This window comes from Eublepharis macularius, chromosome 1, assembly GCF_028583425.1.
Source record: "Eublepharis macularius isolate TG4126 chromosome 1, MPM_Emac_v1.0, whole genome shotgun sequence".
NCBI lineage: Eukaryota > Metazoa > Chordata > Lepidosauria > Squamata > Eublepharidae > Eublepharis > Eublepharis macularius.
In genome coordinates this window covers 255036846-255051470 of record NC_072790.1, presented here as the reverse complement: position 1 = coordinate 255051470, position 14625 = coordinate 255036846, and the positions used below count along the sequence as shown (strand labels likewise).

Genomic DNA, 14625 nt, shown 5'->3' with positions numbered 1-14625 from the left:
CTGGTTTGCGAGAAAAGCCACCCGTGGAAGAGGGTTCATCCTGTAATGGTAGGGAGCAAAAGGGGTGGGGGTGGGGCGAAGCAAAGCTCCAGAGTTCCCAGGGGGAGGAAGCCAAAAGATCCCTCAGAGGGATCTTCCAGCTCCTCATTGCCCGTTGCCTCAGGCCCTGCCAGGCGCACCCTCTCCCAGCTTACCTCCTATTAAACATTTTAAGCTGACATTTTGGAAGATGCTGCCTCCGGACAGGCTGGTGACTCCCAGGAAAGGGATCGCCGAAAACATCAACTCCGTATAATGGGGCAAAAGAAAGTTCAGTGTTAGAAATGACTAAGAAAGGGGCTGGAAATGAATCTATCGTGCAGCTGCCTTTGGAATTTTGTACCGCGCTCAAGTTGCCCTTTCACAAGAAGCGTCTGCAGAGCTGGAAAAGATATAAAAGGAGGAAGGTTTTAAAGGTGCCCCAAGACTCTTTCTTTGTATCTCCATTTCCCCTCTCTCTAAGATTAGCACTTGGGGCCACCGATTGGCAAAAGAGCCAAGTCAGACAAAAAGAAGTGCTGATTGACTCCACTCCCAAATGCACACCAAAAGGCGACCTCCTCTCTCAGGCGCCACCTCAGATGTGCTGATATGCTGGAGACTAACAGAGCACGTATGCACATTGCTTGCCTTCAGACAGGGCTCGCAGCCCTCCGAGCCCTCTGGCATGCGCTGATGGGAAAAGGCCGAACTCTTGGCCTGATCCTGCATGGCACACTTAGCATTCTTACTAGTAGAAACTGCTCAGAAGTCCCCAATGGTTGTTGCAAGCCTTCCGTGGGCACCTTGTTTCCCCTTAGGCTTCTGCCTAAACTGGTCACACAGTTCCAGGCCTCTTTCGCAGTCCCACAATCATGGAGTGTCTGGTTGATACACTAGATATTGCCCCTTTGAGAAAGCCCATCCCCCCTTGCACATTTGCTGGTGTGGAAAGCGTGTTGTGTGAAGTGGTGGATGACTCAGGCGTGGTCTGCTGGAAACATCACTACTGTGGTGATGAGATGCCATATTTGACACTCTCTGTGCCCGGCTGGTTCACACATTCATACTTGATCTGTAGACAAACAACAATACATGTTGCCGCTCAGCCATCAGTCTGTTTTGAAAGGAAAGCGGAACTACGCCTACATTTACAGGATTGTGGTTTACTTAAAGACACCCCTATAGAAACATACAGTGAGAAAGGTGGGCTATAATAACGTGAAATAAAACTTTATAAATCATGTGACGGCAAGAAAAGTATGAAATGCATTTGACAGAGTTAATTAAAACAGTCCTTTGCTAGACCCAGGAACGCAGCAACTGTTTTGAAGAAGACGTACATTTCTTGACCGCTTCGGGACATGATGGTGCTACCGCAGCTTACCAGCACCTGATGCTCCCACTTCCTTGCCAGGGCTTCTGCTAACAGCACTTCTGATTCTTCAGAGCTATAAATGGAGAGCAGCTAAAGGGCCATTATGGACGGAGCTCTCCCCTCCTGCACAAGAGGGTTCTACCAATTATCCTGGTGCAGCAGGAAGAAAAGTTCCCTGAATAACTCCTGGGAACTGATTCAGCTGGAGCACAGGAGGAGAGTGTGGGGGGTGGGTTTTCTCCCCTCCCCCCCTTGCACGGAGGCCGCTGGGCAGCCTGCTGTGACCTGAGGGAGTGGAGCTCTGAGCAGTGAGAAGTAACCCGTTTGGATTTTCTTTTGGCAATCCCTGCCTTGTTCCCCTGTGAACATACAGGGATTTGGAGGTTGCTGCTTTCCAATACATCTGAATAAACTGGAATCAAGGAGGCCTTTTGTACCCAAGAGCTGACTGTGTTATGACCAAAATGGGCCTCAACCTGCTCTGGCCATCTTTAGGTGGCGACAAGAGAAAGCAGGGTATCCGCTCGTTTAAGAGGGCTTGGGGCATGCTAGAAGTAGGACCGAATACAAAACGGGGGTTACACTGTTTCTTGCCTGAAAACCTCTTTCTCTGGGATGATGGTATTGTTTGTGACATCTTCATTAGACCCAAATAAAAATAACAAGCAAGCTAGCTTTTGAGTCTCCCGGGCTGCTTCCCCAGGCTCACTGGTAAGGCAGTGCTCTTCCACAACAGAAGCAAAGGAAAATGCCTAGATGGAAAATCAGATACGCAATGCTTGCTCAGCTGTATATATTGGCTCCCTTTGCAAGAGGAGAACTTTGGAAAGACTGTCGCCCTTGTAGGTTATGCCCTGGGATTCGGTTCTACTCATGGGCCACTCTTGTACCTTGCAGTGGAAAACTGCCGGTGGTGGTGTCGTCCGTCTGATGGTTCACACACATCTGTTTCTCCAGCATTACAACATTGTGGGGCAGAGAGGGAGAGGGAGGGGGAGACAGAGACCGAGACACAGAGAGAGAGAGACAGAGGAAGAGAATGAACTCCAAATCTGTCCTGGGCCCTTGAAAAGCTTCTATCAAACACAGCAGAGGGCTTCTGTCCAACACCACCCCCATACCTTTCTCCCCTGCATTTCGGTGTTCAGTGTCTCCCTGCCGATGGCTCCCTTCCCACTGCAGCAGCTTCCTGTTGACTGTGTTGGGAATTGACTTCAACAGACGGCCCTGATGGCAGCCAAGAAAAAGGCTCCTTAGGAAGCTTCGAAGCCATTTGGGGGAGAGCTGCAAAGGGGGTCACTCCCAGTGCACTTTGCTTTGACCATTGTTATTTAGTTTTAGTAAAAAGGTTGCAAGAGGACAAAAATGGACCTTAATTTTCTTGAAGCAAGAGATAAACAGTCCACAAAGAGAAAGCAAAAATCATACCACTTTCCCTGGGAGCCAAATTGATGATCCTAATTGTATGAGCTGGTCTGGGCTGCCTGAGGCTGAAGCTCTGCCTTGGCCTCCAAAGTGTCTCTGCAATGAAGGCAGGATGTCCACCATGGAGAGGTGGAAGGGGAATGAACTGCTGCCTTTGGAGCATCTGAAACTTTTCACCCCCAAAGCCAGGGCTTTTTTTCAGCAGGAACGCAGTGGAACGGAGTTCCGGCACCTCTTAAAAATGGTCACATGGCCGGTGGCCCCGCCCCCTGATCTCCAGGCAGAGGGGAGTTCAGATTGCCCTCTGTGCCACTGGAGTGACACCGAGGGCAATCTAAACTCCCCTCTGTCTGGAGATCAGGGGGCGGGGCCACCGGCCATGTGACCATTTTCGCCTAGGGCAATAAAAAACTCCCGCCTCATTTCAGCTGACCCAAAGTGACGTCATTGTGCGGTCCTGAGTTCCACCGCGGAGTTCCACCACCTCTTTTCCCAGAAAAAAAGCCCTGCCCAAAGCCTTTCTTTTTTTAACTCAAAGGAAACAGGCAATAAAACGTTGGGAGCATGCAGACATGGTAGTCAATGTCTGCCCTCCTTTCACATTAATTTTCATGGCTATTAAGGTTGCCAACTCTGTGTTGGGAAATTCCTGGAAATGGGGCCTGAGGCGGGTGGATTTGGGAAGGGGGTGGACCTGTGCAGGGAATAAAGCCATGGAGTCCACCTTCCAAAGCAGCCGTTTTCTCCAGGGGAACTGGTCTCGGTCACCTGGAAATCCGTTGCAATTCTGGGAGCTCCCCAGGCCCCACCTGGGGGTTGGCAACACTCCTGGCTACAGTCCCCTCCCTGAATCGGCCTGTGCTTGCTGGCCTAAAGGAGCTGAATGGTCTTTGCCTCACCGTGAATTGCTCTCATGCTCGGAGGACTCGGGCAGCAGTCGCCATGTAAAAACAGAAAGTCACCCCAGACCAGACTTCTTGGCGCAGCGCTGAGGATGACCAGCATGATCTGTGCTGTGAACCTCCCTTGTGGGCAGCACCAGTATGCTGGCCTAGCCATGGACCTTGGCACAGCCTGGCAAAGACATCCTTCTGCTCTTAGGAATAGCTCCCTTTTATCCTGGGAAGGGAGGAAATCTTAGCCCGAGCAGTGCGTTGGCTCTGGCGGGTGTGGCAGGAAGAGGAACTTTGGGGCATTTGCTCAATATCGATTTGGAGATGCAAAACACCACTCTGGTCAAAATATCACTCTGGTCCAACATGTTCCTCTCCTTGACAGGGTCGTTGAAAACCAGATGAGCCTGACCAACCTGACCCTGGAGGACATCAAAAAACCCCGAGAGCTGAAGAACCTGTGAGTATCTGGGCTGGTTTCCTGAGGGAACACGGGCACAGGAGCAGTAGACTATAGTATGTAGTTTGTAGGATTTGTAGTTTGTAGCCGTGTTGTTCTGCAGTAGGAAAGCAAGATTCAGGGCCAGTAGCACCTTAGCGCTCAAGTAGTTTCCAGGGTGTGAGCTTTCGAGAGAAAACTCCCTTCGTCAGATACTCTTGTTACCAAGCAGCTAGAGGGGCTGGAGTCAACCTACTGGACTCTGGCTTTGTCTAAGCTGTTTTTCTTTCTTCATACAAGATTTGTGACTTTCTCTGTTCAAATTGCAATTGCAGTATGAGCTGCCCATAACTGAACGATCCCAAGGACTGGACTCTGTCCCAGGATTCTTACCATGGTTCTTCTTTCAGACTTCCAAGGAGGAAGGAACTGGTTAAGGGATACATTCGGGAATGCTTGAGCACATCCAGAAAAGAAAAGCACCCCCCCCCCCCCGCCCACAGTGCTTAATTAATTAGTCCTGGTATTCCTGAATGTGTTCCTTGGATCTTGCCTTCAAGGATTTTTAAGGGGACTATAGCACCATACTAAGCAAGGCATGGTGCTCACATTTCGGTTCTCCGTACAGGTCAGTGTGTAAAAGGAAGGCCTTCTGGAGCGCAAAAGAGGCAACATGTCAATCCAACCACTCTCCGTGGTCCTGCATGGGTGGTGCAAACAGGCGGTCTCCCAGGAACAGTGTTTAGTAGCACTCCATCCTAGTAGGAGCTGATTTTGTTTGTTGTTGCAGGACCATTTCGAAGACACAGCTACAGTTCATCTCACCAGATGCCTTCCAAACCAGCCCAAACCTGATATACATGTGAGTAACAGCAGCAGCTACAAGCCGCTTCATTGTACTTGGGATGGATTGAAACCTCCAGTCAAGCAAGGTGCGGAATGTCCTGTCCTTGGTGATCTCTTCCTTGGGCCTCAGTCTCCTGTCTGTAAAATGGGAGGGTGGATAAATAACAGTAATCAAATGCCTTGAGAGGGAACAAGGAGCCATAGACTGAACAAAATGAGGAGACTCACAAGACGAGCCTTTTCTGGCCTCCCCATTCCTTTCTTTTGCTGTCTTGGCCTGGCAAGCAAGATCTTCCGGTCGTGGTGTGCAGGCTGCGGGCTGGGCGGTTTGTTCCATGAAGGGATTGATTGGCAGCAGGTGTGCCTTGCAGTGGAATTGATGCAGGCAGCAGAAATCCCCCGACCCCAGCAACAACGAGAGCTTTCCCAAGGCGAACCTTGCTGCGTGCTGAGTGGGACACCCTTAGTCAGAGAGGATGCGCTTGGTTTCCTGTGCTGCCCTACAGCCGTTTTGAATTGCCCACCCCCTTCCTCATCCCACGTCCACTGGACAGCCGCTCTTTCTTCTCCTGCAACACACACAGCGAGTGCCGCTACCCACAACCACATCTCCCTGTACCCGCACCTCAGCCCAGGCCCTTTGGCTGTACAGGTTGGGGGAAAGGAGAAATCCACAGTCCATCCAGGTGGTCTGGAGGGGCACAAGGGACACAGGGAGCTTTTCTGGCATTCCTCAGGAGGGGCTGCAGCGGGTGTGCGAGCTCTTCGGAGAACCCCCTGTGCAGCTGGAGGCCTCAGCAAAGCCTGCCCTCTTTTGAGTCGCAGCTGCTTGGGGCCCACTCCTGAGCCCTGCACTTCAGCCCTCCTTGCGACACCCTGAGGATGTTGACTGTGTGGCTGTCTGAGTGGGCAGGCCAGGACTGTCCATCCGTGAGGGACTGTGTAAATAGCAGCTCTGCGGTGACGGGACAGGAACCAGTCTTGGCACTGAGCCGAGCCTATGGCAGGGAGCTGGGCCTCTTCCCGCAGCCGATGCCACAGGTGAGGGGAACAGAAGCTCATCGGCGAAGGAGAAGATGGGCATTCCTTCAATGCGGCCCAGGCTATCACCTCCCTGTCAGAAGACAGCGAGAGTCAAGGGAGCAGAGGAGGCCCCGACCAGCACCCCCCAGCGAGCGTAATGCTTTGGGGGCAGGAGTGGCTTGCACGGGGTGCAAGAAGGGCAAACTTCAACAGACCAGTGAAAAGTGGAAGCGTTTTGCACAAACTTTCCACAAGTTTACCTCCACTCTGACGTCTGCACCTGCAAATTGACTGAAGTGTTTTGGGTCCCTGGCTGAGAAACTGCTCATCCTGGTTAGTGAGATATGGCAGGATCGATTTGCACCCGCGTAGCCTTGCCAGCCAGCCCCTCCTTTTCCTACCCAAATCCAGGGCTGGGATCTTGGGGGCGGGGGCGGGGGCAGCTAGCCTGCTGCCCTTTGGACTGTCACTGTTTGCGTCTGTCAGGTCAGCTACCAGAACAGAACTGAACAGCCCGGCCAAGGCAACGCTGACCGTTGCCAGGGTCAGAACCTTTGAGAGAAACGGGGTGATGTCACTTCAGGAAGTGATTTCACTGCAGCACTCCAGTGAGCACCAGCCCCCCTCCCCTCCCCTCCCCTCCCCCCCCCCCGCTGGGACAGTAAAGGCACCCGGCAATCCTAAGTGGAGGTGAGGTGAGAGACCTCCTTCCCCTGATGCCCTGGAGCCCCGCTGCCAACCTGAGTTGACAACACTGCCGTTGACGGGCCAAAGGGGGGCCCAGCAGGAAGCTGCTTCGGGTGTGCCCGCCTCTGATCTCCTTCTCCTGCCCCCACAGGAACCTTGCCTTCAACCAGCTGCAGCTCTTGCCCTGGACCGTCTTCCGCCATCTCCGCCTCCAGGAGTTGTAAGTGGCCTCTCACTGCCCAGCAGCTCTTTCTTGGGGGCGGGGGGGGAGGGGGGTGTCGCTTTTTGGCCACGAGATGGAGGGAACCGGGGTGTGGGAGCTGCAGGGAAATTGCAAGCTCATTTTCACGTGTATGTCACGGTCCAAGCAGCCGCTCTGTCCCACCAACCCTTCCAAAGGGGCAGCAATCAGGCCAGGCCGTTGTTCACTCCCAGGCACCCCTACATGTGTTGTGATCTATCTGTTATATTAAAGAAAACAATGCTCTAGATTAAATATATGGCTGTAATTTGTATTTTTTTTAAAAAAAACATTTGTTGTGGTTTTAAAATACATTTTGTTTTAGATTTAGTTAAAGCGCATGTGAAGTCTGGAATGAGAAGTTAGAACTAGAAGTGCGTCCTGTTCCTGTATTGGTAGACATGTATATGTGTCTGTAAATACAAAATTACAAACTTGAACACAAGGGCCTAGAGAGAAACATTGAGAGGCAGAGGCTTTGCAAACCGGGTAGATTACCATGTTCAGGGGCAGTACACTCTTGAATGCCAGTTTTTTTGGGGGGGGGGCAACTGTTTGGGGTGACTGTTGCTTTTCTTCCTTGCTGGGTGGGATTCCCATACAAATCTGGTGGGCTAGTGAGGGAAAAGGGACATTGGACTAGAAAAATGTCTAGTGTGTTCCAGCAAAACTTCTGCTGTTCTGAAAGATACAAGGCAAATAGTTATCCTATCCCAATTTTTACACAGAGGTTTAGAAATATTATTCAGTAATCCCATTGCTTCCTCTGCATCTTTAAGAATGCTTCTGAATTATGTGGGAAGAGACTTGAAATTTTTTAATGTTGCTGCAAAGGCATTTTGTGCAGAAGTTTTTGTGCAGAAGTTGTGACCAGAAGTTTTTTTCTTACAGAACTTCGCCCATGCTGAAAACAAACTCTTTAAGTTAGGTCCTAGTAAGATCTTGGCAAAAACTGAGTAATTAGAAAAGACAGATTCTAGAAGGGTAAACATATTAGTCTGTTGTGGCTAAACCGAAAAGGAATTTTGTGCCCCCATTAAAAAAATAAAATGTATTGTTACAGCTTTTATGGTTAGAATCTATTTCATTAAATGCATTCATTCTCAGTCTGCAGATTGTAGGGGGGAAAGTTTGTTTGTAGGGCAGAAAAGCAGTTGTAATTCCCATTGAAATGCCTGCTGATAAGTTATGATAACTCAAATATATATGATATTATATATTATACTTTTAAAAGCTCATGTGGAAGGGAAGCAGAAAACCGGGGGTAAGCCCCGTTGAATAAAACGGGATTTACTTCTAGGCTCCCTGCTTACGATTGCTCCCCAAAGCACGGATCCGTTCTGTGCCCTTCGATCTCCCGAGGATCCCTGCCTTCCTTCAGCCTGCTGGGGCGCCTCTCCGGCAATCCTTCCCAGGGTGCTTTGACCGCTGTCCATCTGCAGCCGCCCCTGCTCTCCTGACTGGTTTTTTCCCCTTTAAGGAGGTAGCAACAGGACGGGAGGGGAGCGGAGGGGGGGGGGAGAGAGAGACGGAGCTGGTTGGGCTCCAGCATCCCGGGACTAGAACCGCTTTAGAAAGCTGGGGCAGGGGCCGGAAGGTAGCACCAAGTTACATTGAATGGCTTGCGGGGAAGTTTGTCGTTTCGATGCTGTTTGGTGCTTTCCCTCTGGCTGGCTGGGAAGCTGCCACCTTTAGCCGTGGGGTGAGGCGCAGTGTGAGAACGGGCATGCGAGAAGGCAGGAGCCGGGCTGCGGAGGCCAGGGCACCCGGGCCGCTTTGCTCCAGAGCCCGGGTCCGGAGAGCAGCCAAGCGAAGGAGCCAAACGCACTTTGCCTGCAAGGATATGCATGTGGAAATGAGGGGGTTCTGTTTTGGCCCGTAGTTTGTTCAAAGGGAAGCGCTCTGGGGAAGCTCATTTGAATGTGGCGCGGGGGGGGGGGGGGGAGGCTTCCACAAGGATCCCTGAAGCTTAGTTAAGTTGCCCTTGCCCATGGCACCTTTAACCAGTGCCTGAACACCAGGGAGAAGCTAGGCTGGAGCAAACTGGGGGGGGGGGCATGTGCGCGCTTGTGCGCGTGAGTACCTTCTGCAGGGAACCAGCCCCAAGAGGATTCCCTGTCCCACAACACAACACTTTAATGAAATCCCGATCCTGAGTTTTACGTCCGTTCTCTGCTTCCTGGGCGTAACCCCTGATAGACGTGCTTTCTGCGCACTCCCCTTTCAATGCGACTTGATGGTTGGTGGTGCATTTGCCAAGCAAGCCCAAGTGTTTAATACCGGGAACATTTGCAGCTCTCTCCTCTTACGCAGCCATTAAGGAAGATGGCCAGAAGAGCTGCCTACCAGTGGCTCTCTCCAACAGAGTCGGCTGAGCCCCCAAAGTAGCAACTGCTCTTCAGTCTGTATTAATTCCTTCAGAATTACGCCCCCCCCCATCCCCTTGTTCTTTATGCGCTAAGAACAGAGATTAAAATTTCAGAACAAATCCTTGCTGAAAGAATGCGGCAGGGGGATTGGAGTGGAGGGTCCCATATCACCAGCAGATGCCGCGCAGGACAGGACGCTGTTCTTTCGTCAGGAGCACAGGGGCTAGAAAGATCGCCTGCATGACCCTTGTGAGTGGGACTCATTCGTTAAGAGCGGGAGGCGTAGAATCCTCGAATCCCAGGGTGGGAAGGGGCCTCACAGACCACCTAGCCCAACCCCCAGCGCCCAGCGCAGGAACAGCCTCAAGCATCTCTGGCCAGGATTCGTGCAGCCGCTCCTTGAAGACGGCCGGTGAGGGGGGACCCACCACCTCCCCCAGGCAGCCTGTTCCATTCGGCCCTCTGAGGCCTGACACTCACATTGGCTTTGCTGTTTTCTGCTTAGGGTCCTTGTTGGGAACCCTCTCAAATGTGGATGTGGGCTCCGGTGGCTGCAGCTGTGGCAGGAAACAAGACAGGTGGAGTTGGGCAACCAGTCTCTGAACTGTGTGGAGGGCAAGACGGAAATCCCCTTGGCCAATATGGTCATAGAGGGCTGCGGTGAGTAGGAAAGGAGGCGGGTTGTCCGAAACGCCATGCCCAGCCCCCTTGATGGTCACCCCAGTTCTGTGGCTGGGGCATCCCCAGTGACCAGGGCCATATTCTTCAGAAGGCTGACTAGGCAGAAGCCGAGGGGTCCCACAGGGCCTAGGGATCCATCCATTTTTTTGCTGAGGTAGTGTTTCCTGCCCCCTAGGGCTCCAATGGTTAAAGGCACTTTACACTCTGCGCCGTAGCAGTACATGTACATATATATTTATCCATATATATATTCGCATAAGTATATATGAATAGAATAGAATAGAATAGAATAGAATAGAATAGAATAGAATAGAATAGAATAGAATAGACCCTCAATATGGATATAGTGCTATGTACTGCAGTCTGGTACCTACCGTACCAGAGTTAGGCTGTCAGTTGTAGTAAAAGACTGAAGTGCCAGAGGGGGCCCGAAATACCTGAAAGCCTAAAGGTAATGAGTTCATGAGTTAATACGACCCTGCCAATTACTTCTGCCTGGCCTCTCCATGGTATCTTCCAAATGTTTTATGCTGTCCCTATCTCTACCCTGAGAGGCCTCCATTGTAGACGGTGCACAGCCCTTGCTGCGTGTCGGACTGGGGTATGATTTGGGTGGCCCAAGGAGCAGGACTCAGAGAACACAGGGATTTGAGTCCAGTGGCACCTTTGAGACCAACAAGATTTTCAGGGTGTAAGCTTTCAAGAGTCAGGGCTTCCTTCTTCAGATATCTGAAGAAGGGAGCTGCAGTTGTGGTAGGAAACCAGAGAGGTGGAGACAGGTATCTGAAGAAGGGAACTCTGACTCTCGAACGCTTACGCCCTGAAAATCTTGTCCACCTCTAAGGGGCCACGGGACTCAAATCCTGCTGTTCTACTACAGATCGACCCAGCTACCCGCCTAAAACTGGCCTCAGAGAATGTTTCCTTTCCCTCTTCTTTGGCAGACTTCCCCAGGGTTTGGATCGACCACCACAATGCCTCCGTGGAACAGGGCGAGAGCATCAACCTGACGTGCCGCTTCTCAGGGCAGCCGAGGCCAGTGGTGCAGTGGCAGGTGCCAGATGTTGGGCCCAATCCTCCTCTCATCACCGAGGCAAGCACCAGATCCCCCTAGAAAGATTCGTAGGGGGGCCAGGGAGGGGTGTTTGCCATGAGTCAGTGAGGAAGAGAGGACATGGGGACATGCCCTGAACCCACTCTGGACCTTTGGAGAGATGGTTTCTTGAATGTCACTTGTCAGCTGTTCTGGCAAAGGCTCCGACTTTGAAGCTGGGCATAGGACTGTGCCCGTGAACCGGGACACAGCGGGTGGCCTTAGTCAGGGAATGCCGGGCCTGGGTTGCCGGCTGGTCATGCGGGGGTGCCTTGTGCTTTCTGCCCACACAGAAGTCAGAGTCAGAACTTGTGCTGTGGATCCTGAATGTCTCTTCCGACTTCAATCTCAAAGACATCATATGCCAAGCAGAGAATGAAGCAGGTCTTGGCAAGGACGTGGCACAGCTGAACGTGAGGTGTAAGGGAAGCTCTTGGCCTCCTGTGGGACATCTTTGGGCTCCTTTGTGGTTTTCTGTTGCCCATCCCGAGTTGCCCTTTTAGGCAGTTGGTGATGGAAGGGCGGGGGGCGGTTCTGGATAAAGCCATGTTGCTGCCGCCAGCACCCCGAGGTGGGGTGGGGTACAGTTCCTACCTGGGATTCTGTTGGACAGGCACACCTTTAGGGGGGCATTAGTACCGAGAGGCATATCTCAGGGACTGAGTGTGAATTGCCCACTTATCTGCATCTGCTTTTGCTCCTGCCCCTTGCTCTTGTGAGATCAATAAGAGAGAGCAAGGCTGAGGCTTGCACGCCCAGTCTAGCACTGGTAAAACATCTCTTTCGGTGCCCCAGAGATTTGCTTATCTAGCTGTCATGGCTCAGGTTGGCTGGGGGAAGAGCAGAAACCAGAATGCAGAAGAGAAGTCTTCCCTTTCCAAACGAGAAGTTCAGGCTGAATTGGGGTCTCAGAATTATGGAGGGGACTGGGGAAGAGGGGGAGGCAGACTCCCCCATGCGAGGAGGTGTTTGGCTCATGCATGACCTTGTGGTGCGCTGGCTTCGCTTTAGAACCAGGCGTTTGGTCTTGGCCAATGGCGGGGAATGGAAAGGTGTGGCACGCACACGGTGACTGGTTTTGAGAGAGAGGCCCTGCTGATCTGCCACCTTGAAAGAGAGTGGCCGAGCCTTTCCCGGCCTGGCCGGAGCACTCTCAGGACCGCTGGTGCTCTCTCCACCCACAGTCCCTGCTGTGATCCGGTATCTGGGCCCAGCTGTCGATTACCACCACTGGTGCATCCCTTTCTCGGTGGACGGCAACCCCACCCCAAGCATCTGCTGGCAGTTCGACAACAGCAACCTGAACGAGACGGACTACGTTCACACCACTTTTATCCAAGACCCGTATCAGAACTCCACAACAGTGCACGGCTGTCTGAGCCTCAACAGGCCAACCCATATCTGGAACGGAAACTACACACTGCTCGTGCGCAACCCACTGGGCACCGATTCGCTGACCGTCTACCAACACTTCATGGACGTTCCAGAGAGCTTCATCCCCGAGGACCCCATCATGGGTCAGCCATCTCTGTTTTGCCGGCTTGCAACCGCTTCCAAGGTTGTTTCTAAAACAGCTGCCTGGGTGCTTGCTGCAGGCCACCGAAGTCTACCTCACTCCAGGTCTAGCTGGAACAGGAAAAGGCCGTGCAAAGCCCTTGGCAACAGGTCCCCTGCAATGTGTGTGCGTGCAGGCGGGGTCAGGGGGGACCATTCTTTAAAAAACCCTGCCCCCTCTTTCTTTCAGGGACTGGAGGGCAAAAGGGGAGGAAGAACTCAATGGTAGAGGAGGAAGGGGAGGCCGTGGCTGGCCTAGAGGAGCCACGCCCATGGCCAGTTCTCTCCACGAGGCTGGTCTAGGGGGCAGGTCCCGGCTGGCTTCCCCTCAGTCCCATTGGAGGCAGAGGCCCTGCTGCAGCGGCTTTTCCCTTGGCCCATGATCCAGCCTGCCTTAGGCCTGCATTGTGGGTGGGGATTGATGACTCGGGCTCACGAAACAGCAATTCCAGTTCAAGGAGGGCTGCGTGAGAGGGTGCCCCCCCTTCCCTCCTGGGTTAACAGATCTCTGTCTCTTTTTCCCTCCTGCTGCCCTGCCAGTGTCGCTGCCTCCGACCAGTGAGTATTTTGAGCAGAATATGCAGGCTGGCCAGAGAGGGGAAGGGGGGCAGGGCCACGCCATGGGTTGGGGGGATAGGGGGTGCCACTCTTTCACGGTGAGAAGATCAAGCCCAGAAGGGCTTTCGTGTCATTTCTGGCTCTTGCAACTCGGATGAAGCCACATTTGCCCGTGCCTCAGGGCGTGGCTCTTGGCCAGAGCGCTGTATGTTGCAAGAGGCAGACCCCAGCCCCAGCCACAGGGAGACGTTGCTGCCCTCTGTGCTCTCCTTTGGGAGCCTCGTCATAGCTTGAAAGGAGATGGTGATCCTTTTCTCTTTCTTTGTCACACAGGTGACAGGAATAGCACTTCAGGTGGACCCGTGGAGACGCCCGAGGAACACACCTTTGGGGTGAGGGCTGGCACAAAGCAGGCTCCGGGCACCCAGGGCAACAGATGGGTCTCACGACAGGGGCAGGGTCTCACGACAGGGCCTCTGGCTCGACTGGCTCCTGCTGCAAGTGGGCTGCCCCCTTTCAAACGTCCGGTGGTGGGTTCTGGTTTTGCATTCCGCCCACATACAAAAATGCCCCTTCAAGGAGAAAAGCACCGTGGCAAGAAAAACAGTTCTTTTCCAGCTCTTCATCTGTTGTGCTGATTTTCTCTAAAATGAGACACACACACACCCCACTGCAGCCCTGACCTGGATAGCCCAGGTGAGCCTGATCTTGTCAGATCTCAGAAGCTAAGCAGGGTCGGTCTTGGTTAGTAACTGGATGGTTAGTAACCTGCAGCAAGGACCAGGGCTGCAGAGGCAGGCAATGGCACACCCCCCTCTGATAGTCTCTTGCCGTGAAACCCCCCCCACCCCCCCGGGGGTTGCTGTAAGTCAGCTCTGACTTGAGGGCACCACACACACACACACGCCACAGGGCAGCCTGAAGTGGTTCTGAGCCCCCTACCCCCTCCGCACACCCTGCTGCAGGAAGCCAGGTCTCAAAGATCCCCGGGAGCTGCCCGGGCTCCTCCCCGCAGCCCGGGCGCTGTGGCCAGAGCAGTGGCAGCAACAGACCTTCTGCTCCGCCGGCCCGCTGGCTTCCAGCCCCGAGCCTCAGCCTGGTTTCTTTGCCCCCTCCCAGATCTCGGTGGCGGTGGTGTTGGCTGTCTGTGCCTGCATCTTCCTGTCCATCATGCTCATCGTCCTCAACAAGTGTGGCCAGCACTCGAAGTTTGGAATTAACCGTACGTAAGACCCCCCCCCCCCGGGGATGCGGGTGGCCCCTCTTCAGGGCTGCAAGGTCCCCCTCCCACCTGCTAGCTACCTGAGGGGAGGCTGGGGCTTGATCTCCACCCAGACAAAGGGCTCTTCCAGCTGCCTGGGGAAACTTCCTTGGGGGCATGTTTTCTTCTTACCTGCTTGACTGATCAGGAGGCGAAAGT

The 14625-nt window shown here is 53.1% G+C and overlaps 1 protein-coding gene across 2 annotated transcripts in view; it reads left to right on the top strand.

Annotated features, from left to right (window-relative positions):
- Positions 1–14625, top strand: part of NTRK1 (neurotrophic receptor tyrosine kinase 1) — a 33450-nt gene that overhangs the window by 2386 nt on the left and 16439 nt on the right. For both annotated transcript variants that reach the window (XM_054999467.1, XM_054999459.1), the window contains exons 2-11: positions 4100–4174; positions 4944–5015; positions 6861–6929; positions 9825–9979; positions 10945–11093; positions 11387–11513; positions 12278–12610; positions 13188–13205; positions 13539–13597; positions 14325–14427. In XM_054999467.1, the coding sequence (XP_054855442.1) occupies positions 4100–4174; positions 4944–5015; positions 6861–6929; positions 9825–9979; positions 10945–11093; positions 11387–11513; positions 12278–12610; positions 13188–13205; positions 13539–13597; positions 14325–14427 (1160 nt within the window). The remainder of the gene's footprint in view (positions 1–4099; positions 4175–4943; positions 5016–6860; positions 6930–9824; positions 9980–10944; positions 11094–11386; positions 11514–12277; positions 12611–13187; positions 13206–13538; positions 13598–14324; positions 14428–14625) is intronic.